General features: G+C 38.9%; 1 protein-coding gene across 5 annotated transcripts in view; it reads right to left on the bottom strand.

Annotated features, from left to right (window-relative positions):
- Window positions 1–1,170: 1,170 nt before the first annotated feature.
- The window catches only part of Bclaf3 (BCLAF1 and THRAP3 family member 3), a 66,768-nt gene continuing 50,687 nt past the window's right edge, over window positions 1,171–17,251 (bottom strand). For 4 of the 5 annotated variants that reach the window (XM_015992137.3, XM_015992140.3, XM_076562071.1 and 1 more), the window contains one exon: window positions 1,171–2,253. In XM_015992137.3, coding sequence (XP_015847623.1) covers window positions 2,113–2,253 — 141 coding nt within the window. In that variant the 3' untranslated portion in view covers window positions 1,171–2,112. Of the gene's footprint in view, window positions 2,254–2,970; window positions 2,997–17,251 lie in introns of all 5 variants that reach the window. The other variant, XM_015992139.3, reaches the window with a different exon arrangement.

Raw genomic sequence — 17,251 nt, 5'->3', positions numbered from 1 at the left:
TTTGAATTTTGAGATAATGCCAAGTTTATCCAAATATGCCTAAATTGGGAATCAGTTGTGAAATGAAATACTAAATTAAAAATCTTATCCTTAGGTGCTACAATAAATAAAAACATTTATAGCCAAGCTGTTTATCAGGTTTCATTTCTATGTACATGGCCCTTTTCCTTATGAGACTATAGAAACCACAAAGGCAGACAAGGCCCATCCTTTTTCTTGTTCATTGGTACATGAAACACACACACACACATACATACACACATACATACACACACACACACACACACACACACACACACACACACACACACACACACTCATGCACACAGACCAGCCAATTAAATGATTAATTATGACAGTTTCATAACTGTCTACTAGAATACGGGAACACATGAAATCAATTACTTTAAAACTAGGGGCTGGACAGATGGCTCAGCAGTTAAGAGTACCAGCTGCTCCATCAGGGATCCTTGGTTCAATTCCCAGCAGCCAGTGACATCTCATAACCACCTGTAACTCCAGTTCCAGGGGCTACAGCGTTCCCTTCTGGCTTCTGTGGGCACTGTATGATACATATGCAGTAAAAACCACCCATACACATAAAATAATAAAATAAAAATTAAGCTCGATAGACTGAGGATATAGTTCAGCTGGCAGACTTTTTGCCTAACATGCATGAAACACCTTATAAAAACCACTAATGGTGGCAACATGCCTATAATCCCAATACCCTAGAGGTTATCAATGTCATCCTTAGCAATATACTGAATTCCATATTAGCCCAGGCTACATTAGACCCTTACTCAAGAAAATTAAGGTAGGGTTTTAATTACCCAGACAATGCAAACTTGCTATACTACTGCATACATAATTTTCTCCCTTACTTTTAGCTTCATGTATAGGAGGGTTGGAAAACCTGACTTCTAGAAGGGGTACACAGTATGAAAATCAGGCCATCTATGCGTCATCAGTTACCACTGAATCAAGGCTCCAACTTCCCTTATCACTGACCCACTTAAGGAAAAGTGGCCCTTGTCTGAAAAAATTTAAATAAGAAAACAAGGAATAATATACATCATTGTGTGTTTCCTAAGTATTCAACATCAACAGGTATTATCCAGGGTTGTCAGTCTGATGAAAAATTAAAAGAATGTTCTCACCAACTGCCAGTTAACAGCTTCAAGCAGAAAGAGCAACAATGTTTTATTTTCTTACAAATAAACATTTCACAAAAAATTGACTGAGAATGTGTATGTACTTTTAAGCAGAAGGAAAGAAAACAAAGAAGTAAGTTTCTGGACCTACAGACTGTATTTAATATCCCATGGATCCTATATTACATGTCATAGGTACGCAACACCTATCAACTGAACCAAAAGGTATGCCCTTTGTAAGATGTGTCTGAAAAATGTGCAATATCATAGTAGTAAAGTACAATGTTCAAATATGCAATTTTGTCTGTCAGATTTTAAAAGCTTTTAAAAATATAATATGCACAAGCTTGCCCTGAGGGAAAAGAAGATGGAATAGAGATTATAAAATCCTTAGATATTTTCCACAATAGCATCTGAAACTAGAAAAGAGCAAATAGTCATGGGAATACCCAAGACACGCATTACTAACAATTCAGTGCACTTGCCACGACCTGATGAAGAAGACACACCTCTTCTCTAGGCTTCTCATATTTGATTATGAAATGGATGATGTAGATAGGCCTTGATTTTCAGAAACTTCAGAAAACTTCAAGTTAGAAGCCAAAATGTCATCAGAAAAAGAAAAGCCAGTATAAAATTTGCTACTGTAAGGCCACTGTTTAAAGTTATTCCATATACAGACACTATATAATTCTGATACTTGTTCTTATAACATAAACAAAGCTTTGAACATATAAATGTTTAGATATAACTTGATTAAATTCTCTCAATGAAACCACACTCAGAAAAAGATGCATCAACCAATAATGCCCCTCAAATGATCCTGCTGAGAGTCTTGCAAAAGAGTTTGTAGTTAAATACAACTTTGAAACCGAATACTGTGGATAACAGTGATTGTTAAGTGTAAAAAAGTTGCAGCATCCCACTACTGAAAAATAAAGATATTTTATCAAGAAAGTTACAGTATTAGTGTCTTAGTGTCAATTCCAATTCCTGACCAAACGAGATGCTCGGTTCCATCCTCAGTTAAGTCCTCTTGTAGGCTCAGTTCCATTTGCAACAATTTCAGATTGGTTTTCTGTGGCAATATTGTATATTCCTATCAAGAGAAAACAAGAGAAATATGGGCTTCAATAGAAGAGTCAGTTCTAACATCTTAGCTAGAGTTTGGCCCACAGCACAGTTCTCAAAATGCTTTAATCTGTATAGTGCTAACTTGCACCTCACAATTCACACAAAGGAATGTGGAACCCTGAAGATGCCATCTAAACACCGAATGCACCAAAACAGGCAAAAATGGTAAATGGATCAGACAAAAACTCCACTAGATGGCACTGGTCTTAGCAAATGGGGAAACCACATTGTGCTCCTTGGGAATTTTTTGGGAAAGCACTCTGGCCTAAACCCAAAACTCAAACTTTGCCTCTCCAGTCCCCAGCCTGACACAACGGAGGCACACATGTGCAAACTAGCATGGTATCCTTTCTATCACATACTACTTCTTATTCCAAAACTACATGGACTCTTGTAATGACTGATAATTGATTGCAAAGAAAGTTTTTGGAAAACTTTCAGATGGTTATCAACATAAAGACATAACGGTTTCAATAAATATGAGAAAAAAAACCTCACAAGAACAGGAAGATTATGATAAGAGTAACAAATGTGGGTTTTATATTGTGGTATGATGCAAAAACACTAAAATTACCAACTACAAACTTGATATAAAACTATGTAAATAATAAAACTAAAAATGGTAGAATGACATATATTTCAAAGACACTAAAAATAAAAATTTATTCAAATATATCCTTACCTTTTAACTAGGCTCTTACATTAAAACTGAAAAAAATGCAAAAGTGTGTTTATTTTTAGCATTCATATTAGAATGGAAATGTTTAATTCCAAATAAAAACAATGCTGGTAGAAAAATCTTATTATTCCTTCTATCTTGCTTAATGAAATGTTCAAAACACATGCATATACATTTTTCAACATTATTCATCTAAAATTTGTAGATGACACTATTTATTCTTTATTGATTATATACTACAAAACCATATATCTTCAAATAAAATGTCCCCAAATAACAACTTTGAAAAGAAATTCTAAGTACAATAATTCTAAAGAAAATTTCAACTGACAATCGTATTTTGAAAAGCATGCAATTCTTTGAACTACTCTCATCCTGACACAGTGTCTTATCGTCTCTCAAACTCATCTCCACTCCTCCAATAACTGGAAAGATATTTTTAAGTATAATACTGAACTAGGTTTTGTCTAGGTTTTCCCCCCTTTTTTGGTTTTTCTATACAGGGTTTCTCTGTGTTGCCCTGGCTGTCCTGGAATTCTCTCTGTAGACCAGGCTGGCCTTGAATTCAGAGATTCCCCTGGCTCTGCCTCCTCAGTGCTAGGATTAAAGGAATGTGCCACCACTGCCAGGCTTGTCTAGGTTTTCTTCCCCGCGCCCCCAACAGGGTTTCTCTGTGTAACAACAGTTCTGGCTGCCTGGGAACTCACTCTGTAGACCAGGTTGGACTAGAACTCAAGAGATCCACCTGTCTCTGCTTCCCCAGAGCAGGATTAAAGGTGTGCACCACCACTTCCAGGCTAGGTTTTCCTAACAACACAGGGTCACTGCAAATGCTACCTTGCTGGTCTTACTGTGTCTCATCCTAATTCCCTGGGACCCTGCTACTCACTACCATTCAACTGGCTGTCCTAAAGCACTATCTCCCCTTCTTACTCCTCATAAAGGTATCTACTGCTATCAATTCAATTAAGAAAGAAATTATGAACAATTTGAGGCCCTCGGTATATTGTGTACTTCTTTCTCCCCACGTGCTACTGACAAACATGGACCAGGGGCTTTCACTCTTTCTGTGCCTAAGTCTTCCCCAAGCCTCGGCTTACAACCCACCTCCTCTGGGAAGACAGTGCAGGTATTCAGCGCACACCTCCTCACCACTCCTGCCATGGATATCTTTCCCTTTAGAGAAATTAAGCTCCTCAAAAATATGGCTGCTCAGAAAAGAGTTGATATAACAGGAGTTACTGCTATCCTTGGAAGTGCCTGCTTTCAAGGCTGGCCAGTGGCTGACATTTCAGGGGGAGTCTGACTATTAACTGGTGAGTGTTCAAAGTGTAAATAACATGGTTTAGGCTACTTCCTTCTGAGAGCCTAGAATCTGGATGTATGTCCACTAAGGAGTGACCATATGATAAGCTCTTTGCAACAACGCTGGGCACTGAGTCTCCAGTAAGCTCAGGCTGGCAACAGTGCACATACATTATCTTAAGCAACTACTGAAGGAATTATTGATGCCCTGAGTGGCTCCACAGGCAAAGGACCCACATAAATTTGCACAAAGTTTCTCCTCAATTTTGCTCCATGTGCTGATTTTGCTGTGTATCCTTCCACTGTAACAAACCAGTCACATACCAGTACAGTTAGGTACTGAATTGTCTGCAGATTATCAAAGGCAGAAAACTCTCATCCTGCAGTTTCTGCTCACTAACCTTTGGAATGTATGTATGTATGTATGTATGTATGTATGTATGTATGTTTGTATGTATGTATTCATGATCCAGATTCAATTTCATTAAAAAACACATTTTCTAAAGCCCGAAAATGACAAAAGGTAAACCAGGAAGACAGACTGATAAGGCATGGTCTAGCCTTAAGAAGTGGATCGTCTGTTTCACAAGTGAGTAAGATGAACAGAAATAACTTAAGAGACCAAATGAAACAGAAGTTAAAGGGATGTGAGGGAAGACTTGGAAAATTTTCCAGTAGCTCCAGTTTCCACAAAAGGAGGATTTTATAATAAAGAACAGAAATCAAGTTTAGTGGCATATGCCTGAAATCCCAGCACTTGGAAGATAAAGCAGGATTAAAGTCTGAGGCCAAATCTGAACTACATAGCAAGACCCTGCTTCCACAAGAGTGTGTGGCAGCACTAATGCTATTTCTAGCTAAGAGAACAGTAGGAACAATGGAAACACACTTAAAAATGCAGATGGCTGTGGTGAAATGTTCCTGGAAAGGTAGCTTAGGACTAGACCTACCTAACAAGTTTGGTTTCTTTCTGTGAGCAACAAGACACTAAGAAAGTATCTGTGCCCGTCGGGCGGTGGTGGCACATACCTTTAATTCCAGCACTTGGGAGGCAGAGGTAGGCGGATCTCTGTGTGTTCGAGGCCAGACTGGTCTACAAAGCAAGTTCCAGGAAAGGCACAAAGCTACACAGAGAAACCATCTCAAAAAAAAAAAAAAAGAAAGAAAGAAAGAAAAAAGAAAAAGGGAAGTATCTGTGTATAGGGGGATGTGATAGAATCTATGTTCCAGGACATGAACTATGCTAGTAGCAAAGAGATAAGCAAATCACAGGATCAGGAAAACAAGATGGTTGGAAAGCTTCTAAATACAGACCAGTGATAGCTAAGAATCTAGCTTATAATGAAGGAAATATTTTCTACCTTTTCTTTTTTTCTTCCTTCCTTCCTTTTTTGTCTTTTGAGACAGGATTTCTCTGTGTAACAGCCCTGGCTGTCCTGGAACTCACTCTGTTGACTAGGTTGGTTTCGAACTCAAAGATCCAACTGCCTCTGCCTCCCAAGTGCTGGAATTAAAGGCATGCGCCACTATGCCTGGCTTGAAGGGATCATTTTCAGTTGTCAAGGAAAGGACAAGATATTCAATAAATGATGTTATAAAACTACTAGTAGGAAATCAGATCTTGGTTTCATATTATATCATAAAAATATAATGGATTATATTAATTATAAAACCACTCAAAAGCCAGGAGTCGGTGGCACACACCTTTAATCCCAGCACTTGGGAGGCAGAGCCAGGCGGATCTCTGTGAGTTCAAGGCCAGCCTGGTCTACAGAGAGAGATCCAGGACAGGCTCCAAAGCTATATAGAGAAACCCTGCCTCAAAAAAAAAAACACAAAAACAAACAAATAAATAAATAAATCCACTCAAAGGACACAGTAAAGAATTTTCCTAAGCATAATTTTGATATGAAACTTAAAAGCCATACAGGAGAAATATGACAGATTCATGTCAGTCTTCTAAAAGTTCCATGATGTATGAGCTGTCAAACTGAAAATAAACACTAGCAAAATATATGCTAGGGTCAAGCTTCAGTGAGTCAAGAACCCTCAGAAAAGCCGGGCATGGTGGCACACACATTTAATCCCTACTCTAGAGGACAGAGGCAGGGATGGGCAGATCTCTGAGAGTTCCCAGCCTAGTCTATAGAGCGATTTCAGGACAGCCAGGGGTACAAAAAGAGCCCCTGTCTCAAAAAAAGAGAACCCTCTAGGGAAGCAGAGACATAAATAAGACCACTATTAATAACCAAACAAAAGCAAATAATAAGAATCACTTGTTGCTTTCAGGTTGAAAACGGTTGACGTGTCACACTGACTAGGGTATAGAGTCTATACTATAGACCCTTTCATATACTCTGGGTATTAGTACAAATGAGTAAAAGGGGAATTTCTGGCAAGATACTAAAATGTTAATGTGCTTAAATGTTGATACTGGAAAAAATGAGTACCTATATGCTACTCTGAAGTCACCAATAGAGGCTTACATACACAAGTTAGAGTCTCAACTGCAGTACACATACCCTCAGGAGTATACAATGACTTTACAAGTAGCAGTGTGAGTCCAGACACTTTGAGGGGATTCATTTCAGATCTTTAAATTCCTGATGTTCACTTTCTAAAATTCTACACACTTTGGTAAGGCTAGTTCCGTCTCTTTTGCATTCTCATCTTGAATCTATTTCTTTTTTTTTCAATATTATAATTATATCATTTCTCCCTTCTCTTTCCTCCTTCCAAGTCCTCCCATTTACTTTTGCCATGCTCTTTCAAATTTATGACCTTTTTAAAAATTATTGTTACAAATATATATGTATATATATATATATATATATAATTCTAAATATAAAATGTAATTTTTCTCATGTATGTATGTATGTATGAGTATGTGTACACATACAGTACATGTGAATACAGGAGTCTAAATAGCATGGCATACATGTGAAGGTCAGAGGACACATTCAGATATTGGTTCTCCCTTTTCACCTTGAGACAGGGTCTCTTACTTAATACAGCACCTTAGATCAGTTGGCCACACTACCAGCTGAGACAGAGGATCTTTTGTTGTTCACTACTGGTTACAAGCTACTCTGCAAGCTTCCATGGATTCTCAGATCTCTCCCATCCTGCTGTGGAGGTGCTGGGATTACAGATGCACACTACCTCTTTTTCTGGTTTTCTGGAGGTTGTGGGGATTAAAACTCAGTTCACACTTAGATGGCCACTGAGCCATCTCTACAGGCCTACTGAATCTATTATTTTGTATGACCTGGCAAGGCCCCCCAAAACACTCAATTATTAGTGATGATGTCAAAAAAGTGAGCCAAGAATGGGGCATGTTGAGATCAAGGTAAACCTGGTCTACATAGTGAGTGCTAGACCAGCCAGTACCATACAGTGAGACCTTGTCTCAAGACAAACAAAAAGCTGGTTTTGCCAAGTGGTGATGGCACACTCCTTTAATCCCAACATTTAGGAAGTAGAAGTAGGCAGATCTCTTTTGAGTTTCAGGCTAGTCTGGTTTATATAGTGAGACTCTGCATAAAATAAATAAATAAATAACCCAACTTTAACAACTAGTAATCAATAGTATAAATTTTTCACTTTATATCAGATAGCTTTCAATTCTTTTTGCCTAACAAAATTTAAAAGACAGCAAAACCAAGCTTCAATGAGAGAACTCTCAAAATACTGTTTGGTTATAGAAGAGTAAATAAGTGGTATATTTTTGGCCTATAATTTAGAGTGAGTCTAATGAACCAAATAACACTACTAATTATTCCTAAAGTCCTTTCATTCCAATTTCTACAATTATACAAGGTTCTTCCATACTTATAAGAAGAAATACAATTACACAGATACTTGAACACTACTATTCTAACACCAGTAATATGTATCTTTGGTTTGTTTGCTTTGGGTTTTTTTTTGTTTGTTTGGTTTGGTTTTTGTTTTTTTGAGACAGGGTTTCTCTATGTATCCCTGGCTGTCCTGGAACTAGCTTTGTAGCCCAGGCTGGCCTCGAACTCACAGAGATCTAGCCACCTCTGCCTCCCGAAAGCTGGGATTAAAGGTGTGCATCACCACTGGCAGATTTGTATCTTTGAATATATGAACTAGTTGAAAATATAAACACATTTGTAGCAAAACTTCATTTAATCAGTACTGCACAAAACTTACAGTATGTTTATGGTACTTTAAATATTAAATTCAGTTCAGAAAAAACTTAATACCTAATAGTAACAGAAATGTCATACATATATTAAAAAGTGTTTTAAAAATTAAGTTGTATGACAGAAGCATAATTAAATCCACATTTAAGGCAAAAGAAAAAGATATGAAACTGCTTAGTGTTAGAAGAGCTAGCTTGTGTATTTTTTATGTGCATGAATGTTTTGTCTGTATGTATGTCTGTGTACCATGGTCATGAAGTGCCCACAGAGGCCAGAAGAGGGAACTGGATATTCTAAAACTAGAGTTTCAGGTAGGTTAGATACTATGTGGATGCTAGACCCAAACCCAGGTCCTCTGGAAGACAGCACATGATCTTAACCACTGAGCAATCTCTTTACCCCCACTTGGGTATTTTCTAACTGGATTAGTTATTGAGTATGTAAGTAAAAAGACTTGGAAAACTGAAATTATTAATATACCCATAAAGGAGAATAATATGCATTTGTTAAAATGAATGAACTGAATGAAGATGTGAGTGATAAAAATAAGACTTGAAATATTAAAAGTTAGGAGGAAACTAGGTGGACTGCCTATTAGGACAAGTTTTTAGGTTGGCTTGGCTGGCTGTAATAGCTATGGACCATGATAGGAGAGAGGAAAGTGGTCTGTGGAGGAGAGCATATTTGGTATTGCATTGGCTTGGTTTTGACATGAGCTAGACTCATCTGGGAAGAGGGAAGCTCAACTGTGAAAATGCCTCCACCAGATTGGCACATAGACAAGTCTGTGGGGCATTTTCTTCACTGATTGATGTTGGAGGTCCCAGGTCACTGTGTGCAGGGCCACCCCTAGGCAGGTGGTCCTGGGTAGTATAAGAAAACAAACTGAGCAAGCCATGGGAAGCAAGCCAGTAAGCAGTGTTCCTCCAGGGCTTCTGCTTCATTTCCTGACTCCAGGTGCCTGCTTTAGCTTCCTTCAATGATGGACTGTGATAAATACTTGAAAACCAAATAAACCCTTTCTTCCCCAAGTAGCTTTTTTGTGGTCATGGTTTTTGTCACTCCAACAAGAAAAGTAAGACAGTTATTTTCTTTAAAGATTTATTTATTTTATGTATGAGTGCTCTATCTGCGTGTACGAATTTATGCCAGAAGAGGGCGTCAGATCCCACTATAGATGGTTGTGAGCCACCATATAGTTGGTTGCTGGGAATTGAACTCAGGACCTATAGAAGTGCTATTTATCTCTGAGCCATCTCTCCAGCCCCCAAGACAGTTATGTTTTTAAACAACTTTACTGAGATATAACTCCCATTCTATACAGTTCACCCATTTAAAGTATTCAATTCAACAACTTTGGGACTAGAGAGACTGATCAGTGGATAAGGGGACTGGCTGTACTTCCAGAGGACCAGAATCTCACCATCAACATGGGAACTCACAACTGTAACTCCAGTTCCAGGGGCTCTGCTGCCCTCTTCTGGCCTCCTCAGGCACCAGGAACATGTGTGGTCCACAGACATGCATAAAGGCAAAACAGCTATATACATACAATAAAGTTAAAGAAAACTTGGAAAAATTCCATGACTGTCAAAGTATATTCACAGCACTGTGCAACCAATCATGATAATCAGTTTTAGAATAGTTTTCTCACTTTAAAAAGAAACTCTATACCATTACAAATAATCTCAGGACCTCTCTCCAATATTCACCTGAACCTCCAGCTCCTAAATTCTACTGTCTGTCTCTATGGCTGTCTTTCCACTCAAATAAATGGGATCATACCATAGGTGGGCTTTTGCCCCTGGCTCCTATCACTCAGCATGGTAGTTATAAGTTCTATCCATGCTGCAGCATATTTCAGTACAAGTTTAACTGAATTTCAGGTGCATGAGGACAACCATTTGAGAGTATCTGTGAGGCAGCTAAACATTTGGAGTCTGGGGAGCTAGATGTCAGGATCAGACATCAGAAGAGGTAGTGGTAAAATCTTAGGAAGACATCAGGTAATCAAGGCCAACCAGGGTAACTAACAAAGGATAAAAGCAAACAATACACTAGGAAATACCCTTTTTGAGACAGGCTGGCACTATGTAGCCCAGGTTATGCTGGACTTTACTGTGTAGCCCAGACTGACCTCAGGCTCACAGACTTTCTGTTTCAGTGCTAGTTACTCCTCTCAAGTGTTGGAATTATAGGTGCCCACCATCATACACTGTAGAAATGCTTACCTTCTTTAAGAATGTATAAAAGAAACTAGGGTACTTGTCCATAATCTTAGTACTTGAGTAGCTGGTGTTGGAGGGTCAAGAGTTGAAGGCCAATCTGGGCTATATGATAAAATATCGCCTCAAAAAAAGGTTAAAAAAACATATAAAAGGGAAACCACACAATAAGATAGAGAAGCCAGTCCCCAGATGACAAAGACTCGGAGGTGATGATGCCTCCAGGTAACATTTCCTTTCTATGTTGACATGCTGCAACTCAGGTATGGCAGGCACTCAGTAAATTCTTGCTGATTCATTTGATCTTGGATCTCTGTCTTTGTGCTGTATGACCTTCAAGCTTTCTTTCAATCCCCAAGGTCATAAACTCCAGTCTCTAACTTCCTTTCTATGTGTCTTTATGCCTTTCCTAGCCATGGGGTTCTAACAGGCACCTAACGTATAGGAACTGAAGGAATACTGAAGTACGGCTGGTTCTAAGGAACTCTGTGCCTTCCTGACCAGATGCACAAGTACTGATAGTCTTTCAGTGGCTATCTTCTTATCTCTTACATTTTAATGTTTTGAAATTAAAATATAATGACATCATTCCTCCCTTTCCCTTTCCTCCTTTCAAGCCTGTTTTACTACGTTTTGGTACTATTTTGATATATAACTAGATCATCGAAAGTGTTTTGTTTTGTTCTGAGACAGGGTCTTCCTCTGTATCCCTGACTCTCCTAGAATTCACCATAGACCCCACGCTTGCCTTGAACCCATGGTGACCCTCCTATGTTAGCCTGAGATTACATGACTGAGCCACCATGCCCAGCTGTTCCTCAAGCTTTCTAAAAACTTTCTCCTGGAACAGAGCTTGTCACGGGGGTACTTCTGAGTGCTAGTAGATTAAAAACAAACCCTGTTCCAGGAGGTAATGGACAAACGTCCCTCATCATCCAGTTCAAATACAAAATTCAAGAATAAAGAAACCCACTATGGTCAGGCAATGGCCGTGCATGCCTTTAATCTCAGCACTTGGGAGACAGAGGTAGATGGATCTCTGTGAGTTCCAGGACAGCCAGAGCTACACAGTGAAACTCTGTCTTGAAAAACAAAAACAAAAAAAAGAAGGAAGACAAACAGATATTATAAGTGAGGACAGGAGATAGTTAATTCCCCAGCTAAGGAACAGGGTCCTGGATTAGATCAGGTTGTTTTCAGATTACTTTCTCTTTGGTCCAAGATGGCCTCTTTACAGGATCTTGTCCAAAAGAAAGCCTCTTTTGTCAGGTTTATTTCCATTGGTGGGCGTTTTTTTCCTCTGTGGAAATTTCTAAAGTCCCTACTCTTATTGAATCAGGTCCCTGCTGTCATTTAAAGTGACCCAAACAAAAAAAAGTGCATCTTGCTTAGTCCAATTCAAGAAGGAAGCAGAGGACCTAGCCTTGTTCCACATATTGTGTGTGTGTGTGTGTGTGTGTGTGTGTGTGTGTGTGTGTGTGTGTGTAGTGTGTGTAAGTATACAAAAAAGCCCAGCTTCCCCAGGGGTGAAATGGTGATCCAGTGGTTCTCCAACTATGGACCCATCTCCTCCTTACAGAGTTAACTCACTCTCTCTCTCTCTCTCTCTCTCTCTCTCTCTCTCTCTCTCTCTCTCTCTCTCTCTCTGTGTGTGTGTGTGTGTGTGTGTGTGTGTACACTTGAAGGATTGAAAGCAGCCAACGACTATAAGGAATCTGGGTGCCAGAATGGAATTAACATAAGCCTGTTATGAATATGTGAGACTTCTGTGTGTTCTCTGCTTTTCTATTTCTGCTTGGGAATCTTACCATTTTGTAGGTAGCTGAAGATCAAATGCAGTTTTAGGGAAGCCATTATTATGATGCTAGGCAATTGAAGAGGATTATTAAGAGCATGTCTAGAAACAACCCTTACCACTTTCCAAGACTGTTTCGTAGTGGAGACAGAACAGGAAGTATGTATCTGATGACACAGAAACCAGACTACACTGAAAATGGGAAACAAAAAATTCCCCTGTCATGTTTAACAGGCTTAGAAAAAAAATGCAAGAAGTCATATGGAACCACAAAAGACCACAGATAGCAAAGAATCCCAAGGAGTAAGGACAATGCTGGAGGAAGTGAAATACCAATCTAAAACTATACTATAGAGCTATAATAATAAATACAGCTTGGTATTTGTATAAAAATAGACAGGAAGACCAATGGAATAGAATAAAGGATCAGGAAATAAAATGGCAAAGCCATTTCCACTTAATTTTTTGAAAAGGAGGCAAAAATATACTGGGGAAAAAAGAGCCCATTCAATAAATAGTGGTAGCAAAACTGAACTGGCAAGCCAGAGAATGAAATTAAATTTACCTTTCACCTTGTACAAACATCAATTAAGAATGGATCAAAGACCTCTATCTAAAGCCTGAAACACTGAAAGTTTTCAAAGCAAACACAGGCTACTCTTCAAGATATTGGGGTAGATAAGAACTTAGCAGAACACCAACAGAACAGAACTAACCCTAGTATCAATCAATGTGACCACATGAAAATAAGAAGTTGTTGTACAGAGGGAAAACAACAAGCAGAGCTAAGAGAGCCCACATAATGAGAGACAAGGGGTTAATGGCCAGAATTCACAAATTGCAGAAATCCTAAGTACATCCATTATCCTGCAAATTTTTAACTTCCTGTTTCTTTAGCGATAAGTAGTACTCCATTTTTATATATACCAAATTTTCCTTATCTATTCATCTGTTGACTGACAACTAGGCTGATTCCAATCCTTTGCTACAGTAAATAAAGCAGTAATAAAAACATGGGTATGTGTGTAAATATCTTTATGGTAGGGTATGGAGTTCTCTGGGTATATATGCCCAGGAGTCACAAAGCTGGGTCATATGGTAGCTCTTTTTTAAATTTGAGAAATCTCCAAATTGATTTCCACAATGGCTGTATTAATCTGTTCTACTACCAACAGTAAATATGGATTTCCCTCTATGTCCTCTCCAACTTCCATTGTCAGATTTGCTGATGACAACCATTCTGACTAGGGTAAGGCAATTATCTCAAAGCAGTTTTAGTTTGTAATTTCCCTGATGGAAGAGACATTGAACACTTTAAAAAATAGTTATTGATAATTTGCATTTCTTTGTTTGAAAATTGTCTATTCAGTTCATTGCCCATTTGTTGACTGGCAGTTTTATCCCCTTGTTATTTTATTTCTGAAATTCTTTGTGAATTCTGCATAGTCGCCCCTTGTCTGAAGTACAAGGTTATGTAATCTCAGAAATAAATAAAATCATAGTTCTCTCTCATATGCAGAATCTAGCCAATAATATATGTATATAAGTAAACACATGGGCATGTGGGTACAGTACAACATGAAGAAAGAGAACAAGAAAGGCTAGGTATTAAGGGAATGAAGATGGAGTGACTGAAGGTAACAGACACATGTTATGAAAGAGAATATAAAGCTAATTGTTTTCCTAGTTCTAACTCTGCCATGGATTTTTTGGGGGGGGAGGTTGGTGGTAGATTAGTGCACAAAATATATTCAATACTGAAAATGTAAAATTTAATGTGAAGCTTCAGAGCTTCTGTTTTGAATGCCAATTCTAACTTTATATAAGCTCATTACTTTGGCTATGATTAATACTGGTGTGGGTGTTTTTCCTTATTTGCAAGTATTTACATAATAAAGTTTATTAAAAATACTTCTGATAAGGCTGGGTGGTGGTGGTGCACACCTATAATCCCAGCTCTCTCTCAGGAGGCAGAGGCAGGCGGATCTCTGTGAATTTAAGGCTAGCCTGGTCTACAGAGTGAAATTCAGGAAAGGCACAAAGCTACACAGAGAAACCCAGTCTTGAAAAACAAAACAAAACAAAACAAAACAAAACAAAACAAAACAAAACAAAAAAAACCTTCTGATAGACCAGGTATATGGGAATAATATAGGTGCAGATCTAATTTCATAGTATCTAGACTACTTAATTAATCATGCATCAATTAATTAATCCAGGTGGTAGTCTAAATGCTAAAACAATGGCTTCTCCAACACCACAAAAAGCTAAAATGTGAAGTGATGTGTCTTAGCTACTGCTCTATTGCTGTGAAGAGGCACCATGACCAAGGCAACTCTTATACAAGGATTGCCCTGGGGGCTTTTAATTGGGAGCCTGCTTATAATGTTAAAGGGTTAGGCCATGATCATCATGGTGTGAAGCAGACAGACATGGGTTAGAGCAGTAACTGAGAGCTTTACATCCTGATTAACAAGCAGCAGGCCGAGAGACAGTGGGCCTGGTGTGGGCTTTTGAAACCAACAGTGACACATCTCCTTCAACAAAGCCACATCTCCTAGTCCTTCCCAAACAGTTCCACTAACTGGGGAATCAAGCATTCAAAAGATAAACCTTTGGGGCCATTCTCATTCAAACCACCACAAGATGCTATACAGATTAAGGTATCTTTCTAGGGTAGAATTTTTAAAGTTCCCTCTAATGCCAAAACTTGAGATATTAAAAGATTTAACTACAGGATGCAGGTGTGGCTCAATGGTAGATTACTGTAGCTGAAAGTTTCTTCAGTCCTGCCCAGCCCTGCAGTCAGAACAAATCTCTCCCACCTGTATCCCACAGCCACTTGGTCCCAAGTAAACACACAGAGGCTTATATTATTTACAAACTGTAAGGCCTATGTGTCAGGCTTCTTGTTAGCTAGCTCTTATAACTTAACTACACCTATTTCTATTAGTCTTTATGTTGCCACATGGCCGTGGCATTACCAGTTTACTGGCATCTTGTTGCTCCTTGGGAGGCAGGCTGGCATCTCCTCTCACTCTTTCTTCTCATCTCTCTCTAGTTGGAATGTCCCACCTAACCTTATTCTCCCTTGCCACTGGCCAAACAGCTTTATCAACCAATCAGAGCAACATATATATTCACAGCATACAGAAAGACATCCCACAGCACTTCCCCTTTTTTGTCTTATCAAAAAAGGAAGGTTTTAACTTTAATATAGTAAAAATCACATGTAATAAAAGTCACCAAGCAAGAATTACAGTTACAATATCTAGCCTATTTGTATTTGGTAAATTTAAAGAAAATATTCTATCATCTATCCTATATTTGTGAGTCTAAAGTTTCAAATCTAATTTATCTTTTATCATAACCAATGAAAATTATAACTATCTAGTCTTCAAATCCATCAAAGACCCCAGAAGTATATACTATTACCTAAGTAAACAGGAAGTATATTGCAAGCAACTTCCATAATTCTAGAAATGACAGAGACATTTGGATGCCTGGACAGTCATCCAAAGTTCCTCTGTAACATTGGGGCATCTATCTTCAGCCCACAGGCCTAGAGGCTCTGGCACAGCTTTCAGTGAAGCAGGAAATTTTAAGGGCTGTTCTGCCCATTCTGGCAAATTTTTCAGTCACTTCTCTCCATGTCCTGTAGAATGTCTGCAGTTTCTCCTGCAAAGCAGAAACATGAAGAACCATCTCGTCTTGCAAAGTTCAGTGGTCACCTTCCTGTGGGTCCTGCATGTACAACATACTGTCAAGCAATCAAGGCAAGGGCACTTTTTTGCCCAGTGGCTAAGTTTTGCCACAAAGAAAGCAAACTCCACCATAATGAGTTTCTTTGATGCCCATCATTCTCTTTGAAATAATTGGTGTTGCCAGGAGCAGACGTGTTTCATTGTCCAGAAAAGTCTAAGTTGTTAAAACATTTTAAATGCAATATTCTGCAGGTCTTTGAAGTTTTTGAAGATTATTTACCTAATTGAAATATATCTATGTATATCTAGAAAACTTATAACATGACTATAAGTTTGATTATCATAGATGACTAAATAATCTGTATTTCTTAATTATATATTACAATTTTAAGTAAGTTGCATAAACATAATACCTTACACAAGAGTAGAAATATATATATATATATATATATATATATATATATATAGTATAACAAAATTAACTTTAAATTTGTATCAATAAACCAAAATCCATAGTAATATAAAATATGTAAGATTATAGAAAAGGGGAAGTGCTGTAGGATGTCTTTCTGTATGCTGCGAATATGTGTTGCTCTGATTGGTTGATAAATAAAGCTCTCTGGCCAATGGTGAGGCAGAATAAGGTTAGGTGGTACATTCGAGCTGGAGAGAGAGGAGAAGGAGTGTAGTGGGTAGCCATTCCAGCTTGGATCTGGAAGTTCCAACCCCCATTGAGACTCTGGCAACTGTCACGCCTACGAGGCGGGGCGAGGGGAGGTGCCTGGGGACCTGAGAGCTGGATGGGCCAGCGCTCTCTCTGTGCGCTCTCTCGGTGCCGGGACGCAGACTGGTGAAAGGTGGATTGTGCAGAGCTCCGGAGAACACCGCTGGATTGCAATACACCTTTCACCGGTCCGCGTCCCGGCACCGAGAGAGTGCACAGAGAGAGCGCTGGCCCATCCAGCTCTCGGGTCCCCAGGCACCTCCCCTCGCCCCGCCTCGTAGGCGTGACAGTTGCCAGAGTCTCAATGGGGGTTGGAACTTCCAGATCCAAGCTGGAATGGCTACCCACTACAAAGGAGAATG

The sequence above is a fragment of the Peromyscus maniculatus genome, chromosome X (assembly GCF_049852395.1).
Source record: "Peromyscus maniculatus bairdii isolate BWxNUB_F1_BW_parent chromosome X, HU_Pman_BW_mat_3.1, whole genome shotgun sequence".
NCBI lineage: Eukaryota > Metazoa > Chordata > Mammalia > Rodentia > Cricetidae > Peromyscus > Peromyscus maniculatus.
Note: the sequence above shows the minus strand (reverse complement) of the source record. Positions and strands in the feature narration are given on the sequence as shown.